The following is a 27948-nucleotide window of genomic DNA, read 5'->3' as shown; positions in this document are numbered from 1 at the left end:
GGGGTGAGCGTCCCCTAGTCCCCAAAGTTCACGGTGTAGGTCTCGGCTGTGGTGAGCGGCTGTGCCGTCCCCGTCCCCAGCTCCCAGGCCTCTGTCTCCGTCACCAGCTCCGTCACCACCTCCGTTTCGGTTTCCATCTCCCAGGTGCCAGCGGTGGGCGGCTCTTGGCTCCACGGCGCGTAGGTGGTGCTGCTGAAGGCCAAGGGCAGGGCCGTGGTGGGCGCCGGGGCCGTGGGGCCGCTGGCGGCCGTGGTGCCGTTGAGCCGCCGCAGACGCATCTGCTGCCGCAGCCGCATGCGCTGCCGCAGCCGCATCCGCAGCCGCATCCGCTCGCGCGGCGTCATGGGGCGGCCGGGGACGATGCGGCGGATGGGCCGGTTGCCGTTCATGGCCATGATCTCCCGGATGCGCTTCCAGTTGGAGCGGGAGAGGATGAAGTTGCACTGGGTGGCCCCGATGTCGTAGAACACGCTGCAGGTCTTGACGCTGGGGTTGTAGCCCTCGGCTCGCGCCGTCACCCGGTACTCGCCGGGGTTCAGGATGCGCCAGTAGTCCCCACCGCTGGCTGCGGGCGGGAAGGGGTGAAGGAGGCGGCACACGCTGCCCGTGCCGCGCTGCCCGCGCCCTGCCTGCCCCCTACCTGTCTGCACGTTGTGGTTGATGCCGCCCACCACGATGGTGGCGTTGGCGATGGGTTCTCCCTGCTGGTCTGTCACCAAGCCCTTGATTCCGCGATGGACCTGCCGGAGGAGAAGGGGACAAAAAGGGTCACAAGCGGCTGCCTGCACCCTGCCCAAACCCTGCCCAAACCCTGCCCAAACCCTGCCCAAACCCTGCCCAAACCCTGCCTGCGCCCTGCCCAAACCCTGCCCAAACCCTGCCTGCGCCCTGCCCAAACCCTGCCCAAACCCTGCCTGCTCCATGAAGGTGAGCAGCGACTCCTTGTTGTTCTCCCACTCCTGCTGCAGTTCGCTCTCGTGGGGGAACTTGTCGCAGCCCAGGAACACGGAGAGCTCCAGGCAGTTGGTGTGCAGGTAGCTGAAGTCATTCAGACCTGCGGGACAGACAGCCAAAGCGCCCACCCAGCTGCTCGCTCGCACCTTTGGGTGCTGGAGGGCGCGTGGGCTGGACAGACTGACACTGTATGGTGTTCAGACACACAGGACAAACAACCAAAGCGCCCACCCGGCTGCTCGCTCGCACCTTTGGGTGCTGGAGGGAGCACAGGATGGACAGACCGGCGCTGCACGGTGCCGCACCCACTTACTTCCAGCCCGCGGGTGCCACTTGGCCCCCTGCACGATGCCCATGGCGTTGGTGACGTCCTGCGTGTGGCAGCCTCCGCGGAAGGTCTCGGTCATGGTGAGGTGTGCCGAGGCGTAGGAGATGGCGAGCCAGCGGAAGATGGCGTGGTCGGGCGTCTCCTGCACCTCGGGGTTGTCGTCCTCGTAGTCGTCATGCGGTGTCACGCGCGGGGCGGCCGTGGCGCTGGGCGGCCGTGCCGTGTCGAAGGGGAAGGACACCAGCTTCTCCCCGCCCTGCAGGTTGGCTCCCAGCACGAACGGGTTCTTCTCCATCCACGCCAGGATGGCCCGCGTCTCCACCGCCACCTGCGCGGTGCCACGGCGGTGTGAGCCACCGCAGCCCCGCGGCCCGTCCCGCGCCGCGTCCCGCGCCTCACCGCAGCGTCCTCGGCCAGGTAGTGCTCGGGGATGGGGATGTGGTGGTTGGGGAACTTGTGGGGCACCAGGCGCCGCTCCTCGGCCGCCCACAGCGCCGAGGCCAGGTCAGGGAAGTTCTCGAAGAGGTCGTAGCCCTCCTCTGTCCAGTGGCCCAGCGCCCAGTTGCCCAGCTCAGAGCCCTGCGGGAGCCCGGGGCAGCGGTGAGATGGGGGCATCCCACCCCCCTGCTCCACCATCTCATCCCACCACCCTGTCACCTCATTCCTCCTCTGCTGCCCCATCCCACTGCCTCAATGTCCCATCCCACCACCCCATCTCACAATCCCACCACCCCATCCCACTGTCCCAATATCCCACCCCACCATCCCATCCCATCCCACAATCCCACCATCCCATCCTATTCCATCCACTATCAATCATCCCATCCTGCTGTCCCACCATCCCAGCCCACCCCCATCCCATCCCACCATCCTATCTCTCCATCCCACCATCCCATCCTGCTATTCCATCATCCCACCATCCCATCATCCCACCATCCCATCATCCCACCATCCCATCCCATCCCATCCCATCCCATCCCATCCCATCCCATCCCATCCCATCATCCCACCATCCCATCATCCCATCCCACCATCCCATCCTGCTGTCCCACCATCCCATCCCATTCCATCCACTATCCAATCATCCCATCCTGCTGTCCCACCATCCCATCCCACCATCCCATCATCCCACCATCCCATCATCCCACTATCCCATCCCACCATCCCATCCCACCATCCCATCATCCCACCATCCCATCCCATCCCATGATCACACCATCCCACCATCCCATCCTGCTGTTCCACCATCCCATTCCACAATCCCACCATCCCATCCCATTCCATCCACTATCCAATCATCCCATCCTGCTGTCCCATCATCCCATCCCATCCCACCATCACATCCCACCATCCCATCATCCCATCCCATCCTGCTGTCCCACCATCCCATCCCACCATCCCGTCCCACCATCCCATCCCATCCCATGCTGCTGTCCCACCACCCCACCCCACGATCGCACCCTCCCCGCCCGCACCGCCTCTCTGGCCAGCTCGTATCCGTCGGGGTTGAGGGCCGGGACGAGGTGGATGCGGGTGTCGGTGACCAGGTTGCGCACGCGGGGGTTGCCGTCCCGGTACTCCCGGCACAGGAACTGCATGAGCAGCAGCAGCAGCTCCCGGCCCAGCGCCTCGTTGCCGTGCAGCCCGGCCGTGTACCGGAACTCGGGCTCTCCTGCGGGCGGGGGGTCAGGGTGCTGCCCGCGCCCCCGCCCGCGCGGGGTCCCCCCGGTGTCCTCGACTCACCCGTCTCGTGCTCGCCGGGGTTGTCGGAGATCTCCATGGCGTAGAGCTTCAGCCCCCGCGAGCTCTTGCCGATGTTGTAGATGCGGGTGATGGTGGGACACTCCTCGTTCACCACCTTCATCAGCTGCGGGGACACGGCGCAGGTGGGGGCTGAGCCCACCCCCACACATGATCCCACCCCATGGAAGGTCCCACTCCACAGAGGATCCCACCCCATGGAAGATTCCACCCTGTGGAGCATCCCACCCCATGGAGAAGCCCCCCCCCATGGAGGAGCCCACCCCATGGAGGAGCCCATCCCACATAGGATCCCACCCTATGGAGGATTCCACCCTATGGAAGATTCCAGCCCGTGGAGGATCCCACCCCATGGAGCGTCCCACCCCATGGAGAAGCCCACCCCATGGAGGAGCCCACTCCATGAAGGGTCCCACCCCACGCAGGATCCCACCCCACAGCAGATCCCACCCCACAGAGGGTCCCACCCCAAGGAGGATTCCACCCAACAGAGGATTCCACCCCATGGAGGATCCCACCCCACTGGGGGGTCCCGTCATGTAGAGGGTCCCACCCTCTGGAGGATCCCACACCGTGAAGGATCCCACTCCACAGAGGGTCCCACCCTATGCCGGATCCCACCCCAGAGAGGGTCCCACCCCATGGAGGATCCCACCCCACCGTGGATTCCACCCCACACAGGATCCCACCCCCAGCAGGTCCCAGTGCCAGTGCTCACCTGCCTCATGTCCTTGTAGGAGTGGTGCCGAAAGTCCAGGTTGTCGCTGGACGTCACCTCGTTCTGCTGGGTGTAGTAGCTGCTGACGGCTGCCGAGGGGACAAGGGACACCGCGGCAGGGGTTGCAGAGATGGCACCACCCGCTGTGACCCCCCAGCCGCTGTCTGGGGGTGTCCCTTACCGGAGAGGGGACAGCCCAGCACCTCGAGGCGCAGGCAGAGGCTCCCGTTCCACGTCCGGGGGTAGACACGGATGTACCGGGCGACCACGGGCTCGGGGAACTCGCTCAGCACCGGCGTGTCCTTGTCCACATTGCCATAAAACGTCTGCCGAGGGGGACAAGATGTAGCCGAGGGGGGGTGACAAGGTCCCCATTGTCCCCGTGTTCCCCCCAGCCCGTTTCGGGGTCCCGCACCATCTCCTCGTAGCCGTTGCTGTACATCACCCAGTTCTGGCTGTCGTTGCTGAAGCCCACGTAGAAGCTGGTGACAAAGTCCTCACTGCGGGAGGAAAGGGGACAGGTTGGGACGGGGTGGTCCCCCCAGCCCGTGTCCCCAAATCCGTCCCCTCCCGCTCATCCCCATACTGGATCTGGGAGTCGCGTCCTTGAGTGATGACGCCCGTGAACTTGGTGGCGCGGCGGGTGTCGACCTCCAGCCAGTGCGCGCGGCTGCTGTCGTCCTCGGCGCACCAAGCCCCGTCGAAGAAATCGTCCTCGTTGGCACCCGCCTGGGGTGGGGACAGGGATGGGGACATTGTGGGGGGGTCTGGTGGCACTGAGGAGGGTGGGGGATGTGGGGGTGACCGTGACCTGCATGTTGAGGCGGCCGCGCTGGGCGTGCAGCCCGTGGCGCAGCATGGAGGAGGCCAGCAGCTGGTCGTCCTCGATGCGGTGGGACTCCAGCCCGATGGGGGGACATCCTGGGGACAGTGGGGGGGCAGGGGGGTTATGAGCATCCACCCCAGCAGGGTGCCCACTGTCACCTGGGAATGGGGACACTGACTTGTCTTCTCCTCCGGGGGGGCCCATTCGTCCTCGTCCGGGTCCCACTTCTTCCCGCCTGGTTTTTTGGGTTTTCCTGGAAAAGGGACACTTGAGGGGAGGACAGAGCCTGGGGGGACACAGGGCGTGGGGACGGGGGGGGTGGCACCCACCTTTGCGGTCCCGTCCCTTCTCCTCTGCCCAAGGGTCCTCCTCCTCCTCCTCCTTGCTGCCACCGCCCTTCTTGGGCTTCCCTGGGGGGGACAGCGGTTGGTGGGGACGTGTCACCCACGCAGGGACATGCCACCCACCCCATGATGTGTCACCCACCCGGGGATGTGCCAGCGACCCTGGGGACATGACACCCACCCTGGGAACATGCCACCCGCCACAGGGATGTGCCACCAACACTGGAGATGTGCCCCCCGGGGATGTGCCACTCATCCCAGGGACATGTCACCCACCCCAGGGACAGGCCACCCACCCCAGGGACAGGCCACCCACCCAGGGATGTGCCACTGACCCTGGGGACGTGCCACCCACCCTGGTGATGTGCCACTCACTCACCTTGGACACGTGCCACTGACCCTGGGGATGTGCCCCCCGGGGATGTGCCACTCATCCCAGGGATGTGTCACCCACCCCAGGGACATGCCACCCACCATGCGGATGTGCCGCCTGCCCTGGGGACATGCCACCTGTTCTGGGGACATGGCCCATCTCACCAGGTTTGAGTTTCTCCTCGTCTGTCTCCATCTCCTCCTTCTCCGGGTGTTTCCTGGGCTTTGGGGGGGGCGGCAGCCCGTACGCCACTGTGGGGACAAAATGGGGGCTGGGACAGCCGTCTGGGGACAAGGGAGGGCGGGTGGCACCGCTCGGAGCCCCGCTGGGCACAGGGAGGGGATCCCAGGCAGAGACCCCAGGGGTGGGGGCCCTGGGCTGCCCCAGCCCCCCCGGCTCGTCACTCACGGTCATCGTAGTCGGGTGGCTCGAAGGTGTCCTCGTAGTCCCCTTCGGTCACCGGGACGGGCAGGGGGGGTGGCTGTGGGGGTGGCACCTCTGGCTTCGCTGGGGAGGGAGAAAGGGACAGAATGGGGATGGGGGGGATGGGGGTGTCCCCGTGCTTCAGTGTCCCTATTGGGGTCCCCTGAGCCCCTATGGGGTCCTCATGTTCCTGCAGAGTCCCCTGTGTCCCCACAGGTTCAGCATGTGCCTATGGTGTCCCCATGTCCCTGTGGAGTCCCTATAGGGTCCCCCGTGCTTCTGTGGGATCCCAGTGTCCCTATGGGGTCCCCATTTCCCTTTAGGGTCTCCAGTGTCCCCATGGGGACAGCATGTCCCTGTCATATCCCCATGTCCCTGTGGAGTCCCAGTGCGCCTATTGGGGTCCCCTTTGTCCCCATGGGGTCACCATGTCCCTGTGGGGTCCCCCATGTCCCCACAGGACCCCTCTATGTCCCCATAGGATCCTCATGTCCCCAAGAGACCCCCACACCCCTATGGGGTCCCCTGCAGCTCTTGTGCTGTCCCCACATCTCTGTGATGTCCCCACGCCCAGCCCAGCTCCAGGGTGCCCCGAAATGACGCTCCCCTGGGTCCCCAACGGGACTGTCCCCCCATCCTTGTCCCTTGTCCCCCTGTCACCGCACTGACGTGTCTCCTGGGGCTGGGGCCAGAGTCTCTCGGGCTTTTTCCTGCTGGGGGGTTTGCGGGGCTTCTGCTGCCGCCGGATGTACTCGACTGGGGACAGAGAGGGGGGGACGGTGACCTTGGGGACACGAGGTGCAGAGGAAGGGGGGGACACCGCCTCTGTCCCCAGCTGTCCCCCCCAGCACCGTACAGTCGTCGTAGTCCTCCCGCTCCAGCTGCTCGTTGTAGTCCAGGGTCGGTGGCTCCGGCTCCTCGGGGACGTCTGCGGGGAGGGGACACATGGGGCAGGGACACAGGGGGTGGCACCGGGGTGCAGGGAGGTGGCACTTGGGAATACGGAGGTGGCCTCAAGGTGCCAGAAGGTGACACTGGGACTCAGGGAGGTGACCCCAAGGTTCAGGGAGGTGGCACCAGGGTGCATGGAGGTGACACCGGGACTCAGGGAGGCGGCCCTGGCGCACAGGGAGGTGACACTGGGGTGCAGGGGGTGGCACTTGGGGATAGAGAGGTGGCCCCAAGATGCCAGGAGGTGACATTGGGACTCACGGAGGTGGCATTTGGGAGGAGGAAGGTGACATCGGGGTGCAGGGAGGTGACATTGGGGAACAGGGAGGTGACATCGGGGAACAGGGAGGTGACATTGGGGAACAGGGAGGTGACGCTGGGGAACAGGGAAGTGGCTCCGGGGCACAAGGAGGTGGGTGCAGGCACAAGGAGGTGTTGGGGACAGGGAGGTGGCCGCGGTGACAGGGAGGTGTCCATGGGGACAGGACACTCACCAGGCTCTGGCTCCGGGCTCCAATCCTCCCGTCCCGGCTCCCAGGGCTCCTTTGGTGGCTCCTCTGGCTCCCCTGGGGACAGTGACACTGAGGGGCTGGCAGCGCCCCCTGCCCCCCCGGCCAAAAGAAACCCTCCTCAGGGAGGAAGGCTGGGGGGACAAGGGAGGTGACCCCCGCGGGGACCCACATGGGGGACAAAGCCCAGCCAGCCGTGGGGTGCCACCGGGGACAAAGGGTGACACCGTGATGTGACAATTCCCCCCCTAAACCCATCTGCTGGTGACATATATCCCCCACAACTCACCTCGGCCACCTCCATCCTCCTCCTCCTCGTAGCGGGGAGGTAGCTCCGGGAACTGGGGTGTCCCCACGTCGTGCTCACCCCGCGGGGGCTGTGGGGGACTGGGGGGCTCCGGGGGGACGGTCGGTGGCTCCAGTGGCTTCTTAGCAGACGGCTTTTTGGTGGCCTTGGGGGGCTTCTCCTTGGGCTTTTTGGAGCCTTTCGAAGGTTTTTCGGTGTTTTTTGGAGCTTTTTCGGAGCCTTTCGGGCTTTTTTCGGAGCCTTTCGGCGGCTTTTCCTTGGGCTTCTTGGGGGGCTTGTCCTTGCCCCTGTCCCTATCTCTGTCCCTGTCCCTATCCTTGTCCCTGTCCCTGTCCCTGTCCCTGTCCTTGTCCTTTTTAGCGCCTCGGGGTCTCTCTTTGGGCTTTTTGGTGGGTTTGGGACCTTTTTCCTTCTTCCCTTTCTTGGGTTTTTCGGGCTGCAGCAGCCGCTCCGGGGAGCCTGGGGGGGTGAGGGGGGATCAGCCGCCCCGCCGGCTTTGGGGGGGGTCCCCACCTCCCTCTGCCCCCCCGGCCAGCCCCGGTGCCGCCCGCTCACCGGTGCCGGTGCCGGTTCCCAGCTCCGTGGTGACGCCCAGGTCGGTGCCGTCCCCGTCGCCGTCCCCCCCCTCCCGGGGCCCGAGGAACCCGCGCAGAAACTCTTCGATCTCGGCGTCGGTGAGCGCGGGGGGGGCGGCGGCGCCGGGCTCGGCCCCGGGCGGCAGCAGCGGCAGCAGCGCGGCCGCCAGCAGGAGGCAGGAGCGGGGCGGCCCCATCGCACCGGCCCCGGGCCCGGAACCGACAGCCCGGCCGGGATGGGATGGGATGGGATGGGATGGGGGGACGGGATGGGCCGGGGTGGGGAGGGATGGGCTGGGGGCGGGGGCGGGAGGTGGGGGCGGCACCGAGAGGCCGGGGGGACACGGGACCGGGAACGCACCGGGAACGCCCACGGCACCGGGGCTGCGCAGAGCGGGAGCGGGACCGGCGCTGCACGGGAATGGGGCTGCACGGACCGGGGCTGAACCGGGACCGGCACCGGGGCTGCATCAGTACCGGCACCGGGAGCGCCCACTGCACCAGCACCGACAGCGCGGGGCTGCACCGGCACCGGCACTGCACGGGAACGGGAACGGGACCGCACGGACCGGGCTGAACCGGGAGCACTCACTGCACCGGGACCGGCACCGCAGCGACACTGCAGGGCCCCGCCCTGGCACTGCCTGGGGTGGGGGTTCCACTGGCACTGGCACTGCAGCAGCAGCCCCGCCCGAGCGCGGCAGCGCTGCGCTGGGACCGGCACCGGCACCAGCGCTCACACTGCACAGGGGACACTGCACGGGGGGGACAATACAAACGGGGGACACTGCACAGGGGGACATTGCACGGGGGTGACACTGCATGCTGGGGGACATTGCACAGGGGGACACTGCACTGGGCGGGGACACTGCATAGCGGGTGTGACACTTCAGATGTGGGGACACTGCACATTAGGGGGACACTCCATGCGGGGCTGACACTGCACACGTGACCCCCCGGCCGGCCCCTGTCCCGGGGGTGCGGGGTGGGGGGGTGTGAGTGTGTGCGCCCCCGGTCCCGCAGGTTCCCCCGGGCCGCGCGGTGGCCACGTGGCGGCTCAGCCCCCCCCAACCCTGGCCCGCCCCCCCGCTCCGGTCACACGCGGGTCGCGTGAGTCACATCCCAGCGATGTGCGGGGGGGCAGCGCTCCCAGTGCCGCCCAGTGCTGCCCAGCGCCATCCAGTGCTGCCCAGTGCTCCCAGTGCCGCCCAGTGCTCCCAGTGCCATCCAGTGCTGCCCAGTGCTCCCAGTGCTGCCCAGTGCTCCCAGCGCCATCCAGTGCCGCCCAGTGCTGCCCAGTGCTCCCAGTGCCATCCAGTGCTGCCCAGCGCTCCCAGTGCTGCACAGTGCTCCCAGTGCTGCCCAGCGCTCCCAGTGCTGCCCAGTGCTCCCAGTGCCGCCCAGCGCTCCCAGTGCTCCCAGTGCCATCCAGTGCTGCCCAGCGCTCCCAGTGCCGCCCAGTGCTCCCAGTGTTGCCCAGTGCTCCCAGTGCTGCCCAGTGCTTCCAGTGCCGCCCAGTGCTCCCAGTGCCATCCAGTGCTTCCCAGTGCCGCCCAGTGCCATCTGGTGCCACCCAGTGCTCCCAGTGCCATCCGGTGCCGCCCAGTGCTCCCAGTGCCGCCCAGTGCTGCCCAGTGCCGCCCAGTGCTGCCCAGTGCTCCCAGTGCCATCCAGTGCTGCCCAGCACTCCCAGTGCTGCCCAGTGCTGCCCAGTGCTCCCAGTGCCATCCAGTGCTGCCCAGTGCTCCCAGTGCCGCCCAGCGCTCCCAGTGCTCCCAGTGCCATCCAGTGCTGCCCAGCACTCCCAGTGCTGCCCAGTGCTGCCCAGTGCTCCCAGTGCCATCCAGTGCTGCCCAGTGCTCCCAGTGCTGCCCAGTGCCATCCAGTGCTGCCCAGCACTCCCAGTGCTGCCCAGTGCTGCCCAGTGCTCCCAGTGCTGCCCAGTGCCATCCAGTGCTGCCCAGTGCTGTGTCCCTGTGTCCCCCCGCCGTGTCTCCCCCCGTGTCACTCCCCGTGTTCCCCTCCCCGTCCCCACCCTTTCCTGCGCCTGAGTCACGGCCGCCGCCTTCCGGGTGCTGCGGGAGCTCCTGAGGCGTCTGTCTGTCCCGCCGTCTGTCTGCGCCAGGGCCTGTCCGGTGTCCGTCTGTCCCTCAGGGTGTGCTGCTGTCTGTCTGTGTGGGTGTCTGTCTGGGAGGGTGTCTGTGGGGGCGTCTGTCTGTCCAGCCGGGTGGCCTTTGGGGTGTCCATCTGTCTGGCCAAGTCTCTATGGGGGTGTCTGTCTGTCAGTCACAGCATATGTGCCTTGGGGGGTGTCTGTCTGTCTGTCCTGGGGTGTCCATCTGTCAGGGTGTCTGTCCATCCTTCCAGGTGTCCCCCCACCATCAGGGTGTCTGTCTGTCCTTCTGAGTGTTCAGCTGTCCGCCAAGGTACACCGGCCCATGGGGGTGTCTGTCTGTCTGTCCTCTTGGGTGTCCATTTATTGGAGTGTCCATCTGTCCGGGGAGGGGGAGGATGGGGTTTGTCCACCTGTCCATAGGGACATCCATCTGTGTGTCTGTCCATCCTTCTGGGTGCTCGTCTGTCCATCGGGGCATCCATCTCCCTGTTAGAGTGTCCATCTGTCCTTCTGGCTGTCTTTCGGGGCACCTAAGTGTCCATTTGTCCATCCATCTGTCCTGCGTGTCTGTTGGGTGTATCTATTTGTTCTTCTTGGTGTCCATCTGTCCATCGGGGTGTCTGTCTGTCCTTCTGGGTGTCTGTCCTTCCTTCTGGGTGTCTGTCCATCAGGGGTGTCCAGCTGTCTTTCTGGGTGTCTGTTGGGGTGCCTATTAGTTCTTCTTGGTGTCCGTCTGTCCTCCTGGGTGTCTATCCTTCCTTCTGGGTGTCCATCAGGATGTCCACCTACCCTTCTGTGTGTCTTTCGGGGCGTCCACCTGTCTGAGTGTCCATTTGTCTGTCGGTGCACCCATCTCCTCACGCTGTCTCTCCATCCCCAGGTCCATCTGTCCATCCACCACCCTTTCCATCACCACCCCCTGACGCCATGTACACCGGGCTCCCCAAAAGGTACCACCCCTCTCCCCACCCCCCCTGCCCCCCCCAATCTCACAGCACCCTCCCCCCACAGCGGGTCCCCGTTCGGTCCCGATGTCACCCGCCCGGGGCTGCACATCTGGCGGGTGGAGAAGCTTCAGCCGGTCGAGGTCCCCGAGGGGACACGGGGCGTCTTCTTCTCGGGGGACGCGTACCTGGTGCTGCACAACGGGCCGGAGGAGCGCGCCCACCTGCACCTCTGGATGGGTGAGCGAGGGGCTGCGGGGGCGCCGGGGCGCTTTGGGGCCGGGGGCTGAGCGGTGGGTGTCCCCGCAGGCCGGGACTCCTCGCGGGACGAGCAGGGCGCCTGCGCCCTCCTGGGCACCCAGCTGAGCGCGCTGCTGGGCGAGCGCCCGGTCACGCACCGCGAGGCGCAGGGACACGAGTCTGACACCTTCATGGGGCACTTCCCGCGCGGGGTCACCTACCAGGTACGGGCGCTAGACACCCCGTGGGAGCTCGGGGTCCCCCAGGGGGGCTCGGTGTCCCTTCCAGGCTCTCAGCATCCCCAACAGCTGCTCAGCATCCCCAATAGGTGCTGAGCATCCTAGATAAGTGCTTATGATTCCCACCAAGTTCTCAGCATCCCCCTTGGGTGCTCAGCGTCCCAACCAGGCTCTTGGCATCTTTGGCGGGTGCTCAGCATCCCACCAGTTTCTCAGCATCCCTGATGAGTGCTCAGCATCCCTGATGGGTGCTCAGCATCCTACATGGGTGCTCAGCATCCCACCAGTTTCTCAGCATTGGGTGCTGGGGACCCCATTGGGTCCTGGGGTCCCCATTGAGCACTGAACACCCCTGTTGAGTTTTGGGCATCCTCCCCAGGCCCTCAACAACCCCATTGGGTGCTGGGGTCCCCATTGGCACTCAACACCCCTGTTGAGTTTTGGGCACCCTCCCCAAGCTCTCAACACCCCCATTGGGTGCTGGGGACCCCACTGAGCACTCAACACCCCTGTTGAGTTTTGAGGACCGCCCTCCAGGCCCTCAGCACCCACACTGGGTGCTGGGGACCCCCGTTGGGTGCTGCCCCCCCTACTTTGGCAGGAGGGGGGGGTGGCCTCGGCGTTCAGGGCCCCCCGCCCCGGCGCCGGCCCCGTGCGCAAACTCTACCAGGTGAAGGGCAAGAGGAACATCCGGGCGAGCGAGCGGGACGTGACCTGGGGCAGCTTCAACACCGGCGACTGCTTCATCCTGGACCTGGGCCAGGTGGGCGCCGGGGCCTGTCAGCGCTGTCCCCTCCCCTTCTCGTCTGGTGTGTGCATCCTTCTGGGCGTCCGTCTGTCCTCTGGGGTGTCCATCAGGGTGTCACTCTCTCTGTTGGGTCATCTGTCCATGCGTAGGGTTTGTCTTTCTGAGTGTCCATCTGTCTATGAGAGCATCTGTCCATCCATCTGCCTGGTTGTCTGGGTGTCTCTCTGTTGGGATGTCTGTCTGTCTGTCCTTCTGAGTATCAGTCTGTTGGGTTGTTTGTCTCCTTCCAGGTGGCTACCTGTCCACAGGACATCTGTCTGTCCATGGGGGTGTCTGTCTGTCCTTGGAGACACCTGTCTCTTGGGTTGCCCATCAATTCTTTGGGACATCCCGCACCCATAGCATGTTTTTTGGGGTGTCTGTCTGTCCATCTGGGTGTCCATCCATCCATTGGGACACCCATTTGACCATCTGGCTGACTGTCTGTCCACCTGGGTGTCCATCCATCCGTTGGGGCACCCGTTTGACCATCTGGCTGACTGTCTGTCCATCTGGGTGTCCATTTGCCCATTGAGGCTTCTCCCTGGGCCACCTTCAACCCCAGCGACTTCTCCATCCTCAACCTGAGCCAGGTGGCTCAGGGGCCACCCGGGGATGGCTCTGTCCCCACTGCCCCCCTCCCTGTCCCCAGACCCTGTTTGTGTGGTGCGGCGCCCGCTCCAACGTGCTGGAGCGCGGCCGGGCGCAGGAGTTGGCCGCCACCATCCGGGACGGCGAGCGGGGCGGCAAGGCCGGCCTGGAGATCGTGGTGGATGGTGAGGAGCCACCTGAGATGCTTCAGGTGAGCTGGATCCCCCCATGGGAGGAGAAGGGGACCCAGTGTCCCCAGGGGGTGGCTCTGTGACGCTGTTGGCCCGGCAGGTGCTGGGCCCCAAGCCCACCTTGCGGGAGGGCAGCCCCGAGGAGGACGCCGTGGCCGACCAGAAGAACGCGGGGGCAGCCGTTCTCTACAAGGCAAGCCCACCGCGGCGGCCCCGGGAGTGTCAGCGTGGTGGCCCTGGCATTGGGCATGGCCAGGGGACACCATGGTGGCCTTGGCGTTGGGCTTGGTTGGGAGATGTTGTGGAAGCCCCAAGGGGGACATGGAGCATGGCAGGGGACAGTGTGATGGCCCTGGGGGGTACATGGGGCTGGGCATGGCCAAGGGACACTGTGGTGGCCCTGAGGACAGTGTGGTGGCCTTGGGGGGTACGTGGGGCTGGACATGGCCAAGGGACACTGTGGTGGCTCTGGGGACAGTGTGGTGACCTTAGGAGAGACAGATGGAGCTGGGCGTGACAAGGGGACACTGGGGTGGCCTTGGGGGGTACAGGGAGCTGGGCAGGGCCAGGGGACACCACGGTGGCTCTGGGGCAGGGCTGTGAGGGGACACAGGGCTGGGCATGGCCAAGGGACAGCGGGGTGGCCCCGCAGTGACATCGCGGTCGCGGGCAGGTGTCGGACGCAACAGGGCGCATGGACCTGAGCCCAGTGGCCACCAGTAGCCCCTTCAGCCAGAGCCTGCTGTGCCCCGACGACTGCTTTGTGCTGGACGACAGCGCCGGCGGGAAGGTCTACGTCTGGAAAGGTGCCTGGGGAGGGGACACGGGGACATGGGGACGGGGGCCACCCCCGGCTGGCACTGACGTCCCCATCTGCAGGGCGCAAGGCCAACGAGCAGGAGCGGCAGGCGGCCCTGAGGGTGGCCGAGGAGGCGATCGCCCGCATGGGCCACCCGCCCCACACACAGGTGGGTGACAGCGGCCAGGGGGACCCGGGGGGGACATGGGGGGTGTCACGCTGTCCCTGTGCTTGTCCCCAGGTGGAGATCCTGCCCCAGGGCCGCGAGACACCGCTCTTCAAGCAGTTCTTCAGCAGCTGGAAATGAGGGGGTGGCCGTGGGGACAGCGGTGGCACCGGGCTTGTGACGGCTGTGACATCCCTGCCAGCGCCTGGCTGTCCCTGTCACCGTGACACCCCTGTCCCCTCCCATCCCTGCGCCACCCCCATCCATGTGCCATCCTGTGACATCCCTGTCCCTGTGCCACCCATCCCTGTGACATCCCTGTCCTTGTGCCACCCTCATCCCTATGCCACCCATCCCTGTGACATCCCTGTCCTTGTGCCACCCCCATCCCTGTGCCACCCATCCCTGTGACATCCCTGTCCTTGTGCCACCCCCATCCCTGTGCCACCCATCCCTGTGACATCCCTGTGCCATCCCTACCCCTGTGACATCCCTGTCCCTATGCCACCCATCCCTGTGCCATCCCTGTCCCTGTGCCATCCCCACCCTGCACCCAGGCCCTGGCGAATAAAGTGTCAGTGCCAAGTCCTGCGTCTGCCCTCGGGACAGGAGGGGACATGGGGCAGGGCTGCGGACAAGAAGGGACACCAGCAGGACCACAGCAGCACAGGGGCCATGGCAGTGGCAGGAAGTCACCAGTGTGACACCAGCCCACATGGGACCCCGTGGGGCCACCTGTGTCATAAGTGTCCCAGCAGGTGACACCCACTGCCCTGCAATGTCCCCAGGCAGCACCCATGGGTGCTGGGGTGACAGGGAGCCCTGGGCCTGTGTGACCCCCCGGCCATGACACGGCTGCCAGGCCCAAGCCCCCAGTGTCCCCATATCCCTCATGTCTCCAAGCCCCCCGTGTCCCCACACCCCAAGCTGTCCCTGCAGCCTCCATGTCCCAGTGTCCCCCTAAAGCCCCTCGACACCCCCGGGGCCACCCAGACCCTGAGACCCCCGTCGCTGCCTCCAGCTGCTCTTCCCAACAACCCTCCCTCATTACACTCAAATAATTAACACCAGGGTTAATTACTTATCCAATTATCCCTCTCTGGAGCACAAGCCTGGTGACAATGACCCATTGCGGCAATTCCCATGGGTGGGGTCGCCTCATTAAAAGATTCCTCGTTAGCGCTCCCGGTGTTAATCACTTATGAGCCCTGCACCAAAACCCCGACATTTCACCCCAAATCCTTCCCCGGGAGCGCGCGGCCCCATCCGTCACCAAAGAAAAGCCCTTTTATTGTCATGGGGGGGGGGACGGGGCTCAGGGGACCCCAGGAAAGGGGCTCAGAGGAGCTGCCGCATCCCCCAGCGCCCACGGGAGGGGTGGGACCCCCAAAACCCCCAAACCCCAACCCCTCCAGCTAAATCTACAGCAACACCAGGGGAAAAAGCAACAGGGGGGACACAAGGGGGCCGGGTTGGGCTCTTCCTTGTTCACAGTGAATTTGGGGTGAGGGGCAGGGGGGGCAGATCCCACACTCAGAGGTTTTTGCTAAAAAAATAACCCCAAACCCCCCCGCTTTGGCCTGGATGGGGCTCCCCCAACGGGGAGCTCGGTCGCATCATTTAAATCCCCCCAACAGGGGCTGGGAAAGGCAGAAAAACCCCCTTGGAGGGGACAGAGGTGGCAGCTTGGGGGTGACAACGCTGCGGAGCCACATTTGGGCTCTCCAGGTCCAGATTAAGGGGGTGAGTGAAGCAAAACGGGGAAAACCGCCCCAATTCTGAAGCCATGGGGTGGGAGGGTGGAGAGGCAACTTGTTCCCTGAAAATGTCCCCCCCGTAAGGGATTTGTAACCCCCTCCTTCATCCCTGCAAGAGCATTGGAGGGAGGAGACGGAGCCTTCGTCCCCCCCAGGAGGGTGGGAGGGAGTTGGGGGCAGCACCGGGGGGGGTGCTGGGGGGGGCAGGCAATGGCACTTCACTTGGAGAGAACACAAAAAAGATAAAGAAAAGCTAAAATCCAAGCCACAGATGGTTCGGAAGCATCAGGCTGGAGCCACGTGCTACCCGGGGTGGGGACACAGGGGCCCCGCGACCCCCTAATTACTCAATCAGTTCCACATAATTAGCGGGGAACATGCCGAAGTGGCCGTCGGGCCCGTAGCCGCGCCACCAGCCCTCGTCGATCATCTCGATGTTGGTGATGATGTTCTCCGGGTCGAACGAGATCTCGGTGTCGTCGGCTGGAAGGAGACGGAGCGATGGGGAGGGGTTAAAACCAACCTGGACCAACCCCCCCCCAACAGCCACTTTTCACAGAAAAATGATGTGGTTTTAGGGCAGCTCAGCCCCAGAGGTGAGTGAAAAACAGATATTAGGGGAACAAAGAGAATCCACCCGCTTCCTTCCTTTTCCAGCCCAAATTTGGGTGGGAGATGCTGCTGGGGACCGCGCTGCAGTGGGTTCCAGCTCTCTGGGACTGGTCCCAGTTAAACCCGGTTCAGAGGGGGAATCTCACCAGCCTGGTAGTCGTAGAGGGCCCGGGCACACAGCCCCTTCCCCGCCAGCTCCGCCTGGTACCCCCCCGAATAGTCGTACTTGGCGTTGCCGACTTGTTCCTTTGGGGAGAAAAGAGGCAAAATAAGGAGTTACCACCGGGCAGGATGTGGCTCCAGGGGTTATTCATCTGTGCTGTCGCCAAAATTATAAGGATTTGTGGAGCTTTGTCCGCACATCTAAATTTGCTGGGGGTTTGGGAAAAACAACGCAGAGCGTGATTATTTGATTCTTTTATAAGCTTTGGGGGGTTTCTACATTTCACTCTATAGACCTGGAGAAAGCTTGAAGTGGAATTAATGTAAAATATAAATAAGAGAAACAGAAAGGCGAGTTATCCTTCAAAAGTGTTGCGCATTAAAAATCTCATGGGTTTTACAGTATGAGATTTTTGAGGTTGCTGTGCACAAATCTACAGCCATCGAGTTGAATTATCTGGGGTTTGTAAAGGATCCTAAATCATCAGACTACCTTATTTAAAGCTTAATATTATGGATCCTTTTACAGAGACTGAAGATGCCCGATAAGATAAAGAATTTGGAGATCTGGAGCAGACGAAACGTGCAGCAGCTGTGCGAACAGGACGGAGACGGCCATGGTTTGGTACTTCTAGATGAGAGGACTCCTAAAAAAGCATCATTTTAGCAACTCATAAGCAGATGAAGGAGAGGCCACCATGGGGAGACTCTTCTCAGAGTGATAATAACTGAAGCGGCCACTTCACTAATCATAAATTTGAGTGGCTTAAAGGAAAAGTCCGGCCGGTTTGGTGCTGCCACGTGATTTCTCACCAGAGCTGAAATGGATCGGCCTATACATTACAATTCAGAAATGAGATCGGCGATGTTTCTGAGGTGAAGGAGATGCAGCGGGGCACCAAGATCACCCAAAACACAAAACGTCAGCCCCAGGGGCACCAGGGTAACCTCAGGGCTCGAAATGGCGGCACCGAGATCACCTCAGGGCTCAAAATGGCGGCCAGAGGGGTGGCAGAATCACCTCAGCACACAAAATGGCAGCCCCAGGGGTGGCGGGATCACCTCATGAAAGCCCTTGAGGTGCTGGAGCGAGTGGAGAGAAGGGAACGGAGCTGGTGAGGGGCTGGAGCACAATGTGATGGAGACTGAGGGACCTGGGGGTTCAGCTGGAGAACAGGAGCTGAGGGGAGACCTTCTGATCTCTGAGCTGCCTGAAAGGAGCTTGGAGCCAGGGGGGTCGGGCTCTGCTCCCCAGGAACAAGCGCCAGGAGCAGAGGAAACGGCCTCAAGTTGCCCATCTCCTGCTCCTTTGGAACCGGCCGGACACATCCAGTTGACTTCAAGAATGAGAAAATTAAGTCTGTTTGAAATACTTCTGGTTTTGCGCGGGTGGGAGACACGAGACAGATGAATAGACGAGAGGAAACCGAGGGAAATCCTGCAGCATGACACAACCCCGCTATTAGACGCTGGAGAATCTGACGCCACGAACAGCTGGGTTTTGTCGTCTCAGACACTTTTGGACGTGCAAAGCAGCAGGAGAAGAGGAGAAGGCGCTTTGGCAAAGAGACTGAGGAGATCCTGTCCCCTTGTGTCCCCCCACTCCCATGTACCAACCTGAGGTGGCTCTTCATAGATGGCCGAGGCGTCCGGCGGCTCCTCGTACAGATTCGCCTCCTCCGCGTGGGACGTGGGGACGCTGGAATTGTATCCGGAGTCTTGTCCTGTGAAAGAAACGCGTGTTATCCAAATACCGTATCTCCCTGTCCCCTCGCCTTGTCCAGCACCACCAAACTTCGGGGACGAGCTGGGTGTCCCCTGGGACAGCAACAGGGGCGAGCAGCGGTTTAGGGAATGGTGTAAAGGAGAAGGGACAGATCCAGCAGGGAAAGGAAGAAGGTGCTGACGATCTGTCCGAGCAGCAAATGTGGCGGGGACGGCTGGGAGCAGGACCCGGCCGAGAGCAGCATCTAGTGGCGGCCGCAGCCCGGGGACACCGTCCCAGGCTCCCGGAATCAATTAGTCGGAAAAGACCCTCATTGAGTCCAAGTGTCACCCCAGCCCTGGCACTGACCCCGAGAACAAAAAGCCCCAAAGCACCTCCAGCGTTTTTGTTGCTGGTTTTGGGAGCTTTCAGCAAGAAACCACATTTTGCACTTGTGTAAGGGCCACGAACAGTCAAACTGCCCAACAGGGGTGGAAGTTCATTATCTTAGTTCTCCTTTGCAAACTACGATATGAAAATGAATTTGTCTTAAACCCGCCCGGCTCTGGTGTCTTTGTAAAGCGTCGGCTTAACAGTTGGACTCGATCTCAAAGGTCTATTGAGAACAGCAACTCGGGGCCCGGCCTCAACGCGCCAAACTTTGAGGCTTTATTTGGAGAGGCGAACCAAAACTAAGCTTTGGCGAGGAAGCAAAACCACCCACCTGCCGCGGGTGCCCCGGAGGGTGCGGGTGCCCCCCAGGCCGAGGACGGGGCGAAGGACGCGGGGGGGACGTCCCGGGCGGGAGAGACGGGAGCGGCAGGACCCGGCGCGGCGTTCGGCTCCTTCTGCAGGAAAGGGCTGCGGAGTTTGCCTAAAACAAGGGGTTAAATGCACCGGTGGGCGACGGTGACGGCGCCGCGGCTCCCGGTGTGTCACCGGATGGAGTTTTGCCTCGGGAGCTCGGTTCTCCTCCTAAGCAGGATTTTCCAGCTCTAATCTTGGTTGTGGAAAACAAGTTTGGCAACTGGTTACAGCAGGAGCTGCAGATGAGGAAATAAATTATTTAAATAAATAGAGGTATTTTTGAGGAGGAAAAAAAGCAATGTATATATATATTCTTTGCGGGGAGGAAGAGCAGCTGGAGGACACCAACACCCATGTTCTGCTTTCTCGGAGCACCCAGATTTCCCAGACAAGCTGGGGAGACGGTTCCACCGGGTGCAGCCGGTGACTATTGGCCCTTATCTCCCCATCGCGGGCTCCGAACGTGAACAAAAGCGAAGCCGGAGAGTTCTCAGGCGAGTTTACCCTGAATAAACACCCTCACTTGCCTTGCTGTGGGTTTTACTGGTGCCAGAGCGTTTGTTGTCCTTTCCTCCAATAAAAACTATACTGACCCAACCAAGGAAAATCCCACTGACGGCTCTGCCCACACAAGAAAGTGTATGTTGCGCTCCTATTGCGAAATAAAAGCGATTATTTCACTTAATTCAAGTGACTTTCAAGGAGGTTTCGCTGGCTGAGGAGCAAATATTCACCCGGCGATAACACATGTTGGCAGCGACTTCCTTGGGTGGTTTCAGCTTCTGGTTTTCGCAGCTTCCTGGTTTCTATTGAACCCACCAGCTCAGTCCCTGCTAAAGGGACGCGATTCTGCTCGGAATTCAGGGCAATCACAGAATCCCAGAGTGTCAGGGGTTGGAGGGCCCTGGAAAGCTCATCCAGTGCAATCCCCCCATGGAGCAGGAACACCCAGATGAGGTTACACAGGAAGGTGTCCAGGCGGGTTGGAATGTCTGCACAGAAGGAGACTCCACAACCCCCTGGGCAGCCTGGGCCAGGCTCTGACACCCTCACCCCAACAAGTTGCTTCTCATATTTAAACAGAACCTCCTGTGTTCCAGTTTGCACCCATTGCCCCTTGTCCTATCACTGGTTGTCACCGAGAAGAGCCTGGCTCCATCCTCCTGACACTCCCCTTTAGATATCTGTAAACATGAATGAGTCCCCCCTCAGTGTCCTCTTGTCCAGCTCCAGAGCCCCAGCTCCCTCAGCCTTTCCTCACCCGGGAGATGCTCCACTCCCTTCAGCATCTTTGTTGCCCTGCGCTGCACTCTCTGCAGCAGTTCCCTGTCCTGCTGGAACTGAGGGGCCACAGCTGGACACAAGATTCCAGGTGTGGTCTCCCCAGGGCAGAGCAGAGGGGCAGGAGAACCTCTCTGACCTACTGACCACCCCCTTCTAACCCACCCCAGGTCCCATTGGCTTCCTGGCCACAAGGGCCCAGTGCTGGCTCATGGTCACCCTGCTGTCCCCAGGACCCCCAGGTCCCTTTCCCCTACGCTGCTCTCTAATAGCTCATTCCCCAACTTACACTGGACCCTGGGGTTGTTCCTGCCCAGATTCAAGACTCTACACTTGCCCTTGTTCTATTTCATTACATTTTCCCTGCCCAGCTCTCAGCCTGTCCAGGTCTCTGATGGCAGCACAGCTTCCAGTGTCACCACTGCTCCAGCTTGGTGGGAGGCAGATTGCGAGCGTTGTCTCTTTCTGGTGTTAATATATTGAATTTTGCTTTTATAAATGAAATTTAAGTTTCACACGTGGAGTGGAAGAGTGGGAAATGTCACCCTCGGCTGTTAAAAGCTGGTGCAGCAAGAGCTTTAGCATCACAACCCCCGCGGAGCAGAGAGTGTGACGAGACCCCCTCCCATGCTCAGCATGGCCGGTGTCCCCGGTGTCACCCCGGTGCCGTACCTGGCTGTGAAGGTGCCACCGCGTCCGCTGGTGCCGACTTCTCCCTCTGCTTGAAGATGTCGCGGGGGTTCACGGGCCTCTGGGCGACGAGCGAGGCGGCCTCCTGCGCACAGAGCCCCGGAGCGCCGGTCACGCACCGCGGCGGCGGCCGAGCCGGCGCGGCCCCCCCGGTGCCGCCGTACCTGGGCTTTCTCCACCGACTCGCTGCGCTTGAAGCCTTTGGGCTGCCGGGGCTCTGCCTGCTCCTTCTGCGGCACAAGGGGGGCGGCTGCGGCTCCAGGGGGCTGAACGAGCCCCCCACTTCTTCAGCCAGCCCTCTTCTTCCTCCTCCAGCCCCTCTTTCCTTATCCAGCCCTCTCCTTCTTCATCCACCCTCCTCAAGCCCTCTTCTTCCTCATCCACCCCCCCGCCTTACCCAGCCCCTACCTTCCTTATCCAGCCCCCTCCTTCCTCCTCCAGCATCTTCTTCCTCATACACCCCCCCTTCTTCATCCACCTCTTTTCTTCCTCATTCAGCCCCCACTTCTTCATCCACTCCCCTCTTTCCTCCTCCAGCCCCTTCCTTCCTCCTCCAGTTTTCTTCTTGCTCATCCTCCCCCATTCTTCTTCATCAGGACTCCTCCTTCCTCATCCACCCCCCTTCTTCCTCATCCACCCCCCTTCTTCCTCATCCAACCCCCTTCTTCCTCATCCAACCCCCTTCTTCCTCATCAGGACTCCTCCTTCCTCATCCAACCCTCTTCTTCCTCATCCAACCCCCTTCTTCCTCATCCAACCCCCTTCTTCCTCATCCACCCTCCCCAGGACAGAAGAGATGGGAACAAGGAGCATCCACAGCAAACGGGGAGGAAAACCCACAGATCTGCGAGATTTGCTGGGCAGAGGACAAGGACCCTGTGTCCCCCTGTGTCCCCCTGTGTCCCCAGGCTGCTCCCCAGGAAGGGTTTTAAACTCGGCTTTCCCCAGGAAGCGTTTTAAACCCGGCTTTCCCCGAGGCCGGGGTGGCCGTTGGGAACACGCAGCCGGTGTGAGCAGAGATATAAAATGAGATCCAAGGAAATCAAAGCCCATCCAAGGAAATGGAGAATAGAGCAAGAGACCCAGGAGTCCGGGGGTGCTGTCACATCCCCCCAGCTGCTGTGACAGTGCTTGGGATGCTCCCCTGTCACCCCCCGCCCTGCACCACCACACCTTGTCCTCTCTGTCACTGGGGGCCGGTGGTGACACCGGGACATGGGGACAACACTCACCCATTGCTGCTGCTCCTTGTCCCTGTTCTCCGCCTCTTGCTGCTGCTGGAGTCTCCTGTGGTGACAAATGACAAATTTGGGTTAAACGACAAATTGGGGTTAACGAAGAGGCAGGAAGAGCTGTTTGCTACACAGAGGAAGGACCTTTCCTCAGCCACTGGGGACAGATCAGGACCCGCAGGCCCCCCAGGAGCCATGTGGGGCTCAGTGCCCCCCAGCAGCACCCCAGACCTCTGGGTCCCCACAAACAGTGGCCACAGGTGTCAGCGACACGCTCCAAAGTGCCTCGCAAGGGGACGACGTGATCCTGGGGACAGGAAACCCGTGGGTGACACTGGACCAGCAGCCAAACTGGTCGGTGGTTCTGCTGGGGAGAAGGTGCCTCAAGTTGCGCCAGGGGAGGTTGAGGTTGGATGTGGGAACAATTTCTTCCCCAAAGGGCTGTGGGGCATTGGAACAGGCTGCCCAGGGCAGTGCTGGAGTCACCAGCCCTGGAGGGCTGGACAGACGGACACGAGGTTCTCAGGACATGGGGCAGTGCCGGGGGTGGGTTATGGGTGAACTCAATCTCAAGGGGCTTTTCCAACCAACAGAGGTGGTGACAGGGGCCACAACACCCCCGAGAGCAAAGCCGAGCGGGATGGACGCTGGACGCCACCATAAACACTGGCGGGCAGGCAGGACTCACTTCTGGGCTTCGATCTCGTTGGATCTCTCTTTGTAGCGCTGCTCTCGCCCCGCCGCCTCCTGCAGCTCCCGCTCCCGCCGCTCGCGCTCCAGCCGCTGCCGCTCCTCCTCCGCCCGCCTCTTCTCCTCCAGCCGCCGGTTTTCTTCATCTTTCTGATGGGAGACGTGCAAAAAGTCATGCGGTTTAATCCTGGAGCTCTGAGAGACCCCCTCCCAGGTCTCTGCTGTGCCGCCAGCCGGCACGGCGCATCTCCCGGTGTGCGGCACGCTGAAGGTTCACAAGTTATTGCTAAACCGCGGTAAAACAACCTGAATAGGAAGCAAATACAGAGCAGCCTTGCCCTGATGTTCATTCTTGCAGAGCTGCCTTCAAAAAGGCCAAAAAGCAGCCCCGCCACCCAAAAGGGAGCCGGCAGCGCAGGCCGCTCCCCTGCGCCCGCCCAGCAGCCCCGGAGCCACATTCAGACGAGATCAAAACGCATCTCGCTCTTCCAGACTCGTTTTCTCCTCCCCTTGCGCCGCGGGGCAGCGGGAGCTCTGCAAACAGCCCCGGCTTAGAGAGGGGACGTGCGGACGGAAAACGATCCGCAGCTGCATCCCAATGCCGCGTCCGCCTCGCGCTGAAAAGCGGCGGCAGGACCCACCTCAGCTTTGGCCCAGAAATTATCCTTGTTGACCCTCTTGATTTCCGACATCGCGTTTGTCTTCTGGTAGACAGAGCCCTGTGGGGAGGCAGAAAGCAGCACAATGGGCACAAATGTGTCCCTGGGTACGTTCTGACGGCTTTTTCCCGTCACTACAGGACCCACCAGTCCTTCTTTGTCTTCCTCCGGCCCACAAGGGTCCACAGGTTGGGTGGAAAGGCTCAACAGATGATATTTAGCACCAGGAATTTAAAGAAAGAGACATTTTGTAGTAGAATATAACTGCAAAACCCATGGCCAAGTCATGGGGAGCCCCCTGAATCGTGAGGTGATGGTGGTGCTGGGGACCAGAAACCCTCCGGAGCCAACTCACCACGGGGGCTTGAGGCCCCGAGTCCTGGAACTTGCTGCTCTCCTTGTGGAAGTTGTAGTTGGCCCCGGAGGCTTTGGCCACCTTCTCCATGATGAGTTCTGGCTCCACGTCCTCCTCGGCGCGAGCGTTGATGGTGACGTGGGCGCCCTGAGCGGGGAGAGGGACACAGGTGAATCCAGGGGACACGGAACCCTCCGTGAGGCTTCGCACAGCCCAGCGCCGCCACGGGAAGGAAAAGGGCTGGGGTGACAACGGGAGGGTTGTCAGAAAGATGGGGACAGACCTCCCAGCAGGGCCTGTTGCGATAGGACAAGGGGTGGTGGTTTTAAATTGAAGGAGGGAGGTTTAGGTTGAATACAATAAATTATTGGCCCTAAGGGTGGTGAGAGCCTGGCCCAGGTACCCAGAGAAGTGGTGGCTGAACCATCCCTGGAGACATCCCAGGCCAGGCTGGACGGGGCTCTGAGCACCCTGAGCTGGGGAAGGTGTCCCTGCTCATGGCAGGGGTAGCTTTGAAGGTCCCTTCAACCCAAAATATTCCATGACAAACAGAAGAACAGACCTTGAGGAAGTTTGCTATGGTGCTGACGTGGTTGGCACAGGCCCCTTTCCTCACGTCGTTCACACCTTCGCCCGTCTGCAAAGAGAAAACGTCAGCACCCGCTCACCCCAGAGTCCCACCAAGGCTGGGTCCACACCTGCCAAGCGCCCCACGGCGCGGGCTGCACGGGGCCTGGGTGTGGAAAAACGCTCCCGTGGGGACAACAGCCACCCTGCGGGGCTCCTGCTGACCCAAGCGCTCAATTCAACCCATCCCAGGCGGGTTCGGAGCCGTTTCCCAGCAGCGTCAAGACACGCGGCCAAGGAGACGCGGCGAGGAAGCGAACCCTCCGCTCGCCGCTGCCCGGCGGGTTCGGCGACGACGACTCCAGAGAGAATCAAAGGCACTGGTTCATTCCCCACTCACCCAGTTGACGAGGACATATTTGGGGAGGCCGGAGTTGGGGTCCTTCACGCGGCAGAAGGCGTACATCACCTTCCCACTGTTGAGCTCCTCCACCATCTCCTCCAGGCCGCCATCTGCCCCGGGAGAGAGCGGAGACGCCGTGAGACGAGCAGATCCCGGCCACGCGGAGGGAACGGCCAAATCTGCGTCCTCCCGGCTCTTTATTTCTTAAATAAGTTGGCTGGAGCGGTGGCGGATGCCCCATCCATGGGGACACCCCAAGCAACCTGAGCTGGTGAAGATGTCCCTGCTCGTGGCAGGACTAGATGACCTTTAAAGGTCCCTTTAACCCAAATTATTCTATGATTCTATAATTCCACAATTTCCCAGAGATGATTCTGTTAGATTTGGAGTCGTCCAACGCCAAGAGTATCTTGTGTTCGCCCTGGACCTTCGCTGCGAAAGATCTCGGAAAGATCGGGGTCTTCGCTCAGCTATAACACCAATTGAGTGACACCAGAGAAGTGAAAGTGCATGCTGAAGCTTAATTAGAATTAAGAGCAGCCAGTTGCAAACTCTGCCCACGGGTTCCCACAAGAAACGGCGCTGGGAACCTCCGCGGACGGAAAACGTCTGGACGGGAGGCGGGGAAGGTCCCCAGAAGCAGCGGCAGAAGCGGCTGCGCCTCGTTCCGCCCGGCTGCAACGAGCCCATTAACCGGGAAGTCGTGAACAAACCGAGAAGCTGACGCCGGGGAAGGTCCCGCTCGGCAAATGGCGCAGGAAACTCCTGCCCTGACGCTGGTGTAAAACCCCCGGGGCCGCAATCAGGTAGATGCTCATAGGAGGAGAAAACTGACCAGAGAAGGAGGAAAAAATCCACAAAAAAAACGTATTCTCATTTCAAAAACCTTCCCACAAACCACGGTTCCTCCTCCTCGGGTCTGTCCGGGCCCTGAAAAGCGGAAACCGAGGCGCTGCTCAGCATCAAACCCCGAGAGCGGCGGCGCGGGCGCGTCTGCTCCGTGCTGCGGCAGCGCCCGAGGGGATCGGTTGCTTCTCCGCTATTAAATATTTACACTTGGGCTCTAAATTTGGCACGGTGGTTTCCAAGCCTGGCAGAAAAGCCGAAAGCTGGGACGGGCCTCGGTGCTGCGTGTTTGCCGGGTCAATATTTAACATTATTTAACAATATTTAACACGGCGGCCGGCAGGGAAGGGTAGAAAGGGAAGTGCTGGGAGGAGCGGAGCTCTGCGGAGAGGCCGGGGCTAAAACTGCGCCTAACTAAGCGCGGTCTAGCGTAAAAACCACGCGGGACTTCAAATTGACACTGATTTGCACCCAAAACTCACTGAGCGGCTCGCATCGAAGTTCAGATTTGCAAATGAGCGAGGGGAGGGGATCCAGGGGATGTAAATGTGGAGAGCGGAGGAACCTGCCCGCGTGTTGGGTGTTCCAGCTGCTTTAGAAGCGAGAGCAGAGCCCGGGAGGACGTCCCCCCGCACTCACCTCCGGAACCGGCCACGCGCAGGTCGTTGCTGTTGCCTTCATAGGTGAACAGGGCCCTAAAATAAAGGTGGAATTAGGGGGTTGATCCAGCCGGCCCCAAACCTCACCTGGACACTCCCGCCCCCCTGCAGTGCCCCCCAAAAACCGTCCCCTGCTCCAGGTACCCACCGGGATGTGCACACACCCCAATACCCTGATATCCCCACACAACTCCAGCCCCATGGCCCAGATACCCCCTGATCCCCCCTGGTACCCTCTATACACCCCACATCCCCCCCGGTCCCCCCTATACATCCCACATCCCCCCAGACACCCCATCCCCTGGTCTCTATAAATCCCCCCCCTCACTTCCTCTAAACACCCCCCAACACCCACAAACCCTCTAATGGCCCCGTTGCACCCCCCAGCCCCACATCTTCCCCTGCACCCTCCAGACCCCTCCCAGCCCTGAGCCCCCAAACAACCCCCACCCCAGATCCCCTCACATCCCTGTTCCACTTCTACCCCCATCCCCACCCCACACCCCCAGATGCCCCCAGACATCCTGATCCCCCCAAACCCCACACAGCTCCACAGCCCTCCCGACACCCCATAACCCCCCAGACACCTCCTGCACCCCCCCAGGCCCCCAGACATCCTGACCCCCCCAAACCCCACACAGCCCCCCAGGCACCCCACAGCCCCCCAGACACTCCACAGCCCCCCAGACACCCCACAACCTCACTAGACATCCTGACGTCCCCAAACCCCCGCACAGCCCCACATCCCCCTAGACACCCCCTGCACCCCCCAGACACCTCGACCCCCTCAAGCCCCGCACAGCCCCCCCAGACACCTCATAACCCCCCCCAGCACCCCCATCCCCAGACCCGCCGCACCCCAGTTCCACTCCTACCGTCCCATCCCCACCCCCCCGCTCCGCTCAGACATGCTGACCCCACCCCATGCCCCCATCTTCCCCCGCAGAGTCCCCCCCGCCCCGGGCGGTCCCCCCGCCCCTCACCAGTCGGTGGGGCTCCCCGCCGCCACCACCCGCCCGTAGGCCTCCTGCAGCGCCCGCCCGTTCTTGCTGAGGTTCAGCGCCATGGCAGCGCGATCCCGGCCCGGCCCGCCCCGCGCCGGGCCCGCCCCGCCACACCCGGCCCCGCCCCCGCCGGTACTTCCGGCACCGCCCCGCCACCGGCCCGGCCTGCCGCACCGGCAGCCCCGCCCCGGAAATGCCCCCGAGCGGCCGCAACACGCCCCCTTCTGCCCACGCCACGCCCCCTTCTGGCCACGCCACGCCCTCTTCTGGCCAAACCACGCCCCTGGACTACCAGGCCACGCCCCTGTAGTGCTAGGCCACGCCCCCGAACAGGTACCTCCCGCCCCGGAGTCGCTATGCCACGCCTCCGGGATGCT

The 27948-nt window shown here is 62.4% G+C and overlaps 3 protein-coding genes across 4 annotated transcripts; 1 reads left to right on the top strand and 2 right to left on the bottom strand.

The window, feature by feature from the left end:
• Window positions 1–14: 14 nt before the first annotated feature.
• AEBP1 (AE binding protein 1) lies at window positions 15–8266 on the bottom strand (the record flags this gene model as incomplete). The annotated part of the gene is made up of 20 exons (XM_080360284.1): window positions 15–565; window positions 641–740; window positions 915–1054; window positions 1268–1610; window positions 1682–1861; window positions 2758–2954; window positions 3026–3149; window positions 3762–3850; window positions 3943–4087; window positions 4177–4261; window positions 4348–4490; window positions 4573–4682; window positions 4766–4840; window positions 4917–4997; window positions 5469–5555; window positions 5713–5811; window positions 6388–6483; window positions 6584–6655; window positions 7477–7953; window positions 8050–8266. The coding sequence occupies 20 exons, from the start codon at window positions 8264–8266 to the stop codon at window positions 15–17; spliced, it is 3411 nt and encodes a 1136-aa protein (XP_080216410.1).
• Window positions 8267–10146: 1880 nt separating this feature from the next.
• CAPG (capping actin protein, gelsolin like) lies at window positions 10147–14344 on the top strand. The gene is made up of 10 exons (XM_080360207.1): window positions 10147–10224; window positions 11066–11135; window positions 11197–11369; window positions 11439–11593; window positions 12210–12371; window positions 13048–13197; window positions 13278–13370; window positions 13851–13983; window positions 14057–14145; window positions 14218–14344. The coding sequence occupies exons 2-10, from the start codon at window positions 11113–11115 to the stop codon at window positions 14281–14283; spliced, it is 1044 nt and encodes a 347-aa protein (XP_080216333.1). The 5' UTR covers window positions 10147–10224; window positions 11066–11112; the 3' UTR covers window positions 14284–14344.
• A 1785-nt stretch (window positions 14345–16129) lies between these two features.
• On the bottom strand, window positions 16130–27663 carry DBNL (drebrin like). Of its 2 annotated transcripts, XM_080360110.1 has the most exons (14): window positions 27551–27663; window positions 26548–26603; window positions 25060–25172; window positions 24655–24729; window positions 24093–24239; window positions 23720–23797; window positions 23077–23228; window positions 22389–22443; window positions 21321–21386; window positions 21139–21241; window positions 19103–19252; window positions 18291–18397; window positions 16658–16757; window positions 16130–16382 (listed from the first exon to the last, which is right to left on the bottom strand). In XM_080360110.1, exons 1-14 carry the CDS (start codon window positions 27631–27633, stop codon window positions 16243–16245), a joined length of 1425 nt encoding a protein of 474 aa, XP_080216236.1. In that variant the 5' UTR covers window positions 27634–27663; the 3' UTR covers window positions 16130–16242. The 2 variants fall into 2 exon arrangements, with proteins under 2 accessions (XP_080216236.1, XP_080216237.1); XM_080360111.1 differs by lacking the exon at window positions 21321–21386.
• Between the last annotated feature and the right edge of the window lie 285 nt (window positions 27664–27948).

The sequence above is a fragment of the Nesoenas mayeri genome, assembly GCF_963082525.1.
Source record: "Nesoenas mayeri genome assembly, chromosome: 27".
In the NCBI taxonomy this organism is placed as follows: domain Eukaryota; kingdom Metazoa; phylum Chordata; class Aves; order Columbiformes; family Columbidae; genus Nesoenas; species Nesoenas mayeri.
This window is presented reverse-complemented; position numbering and strand designations above follow the sequence as displayed.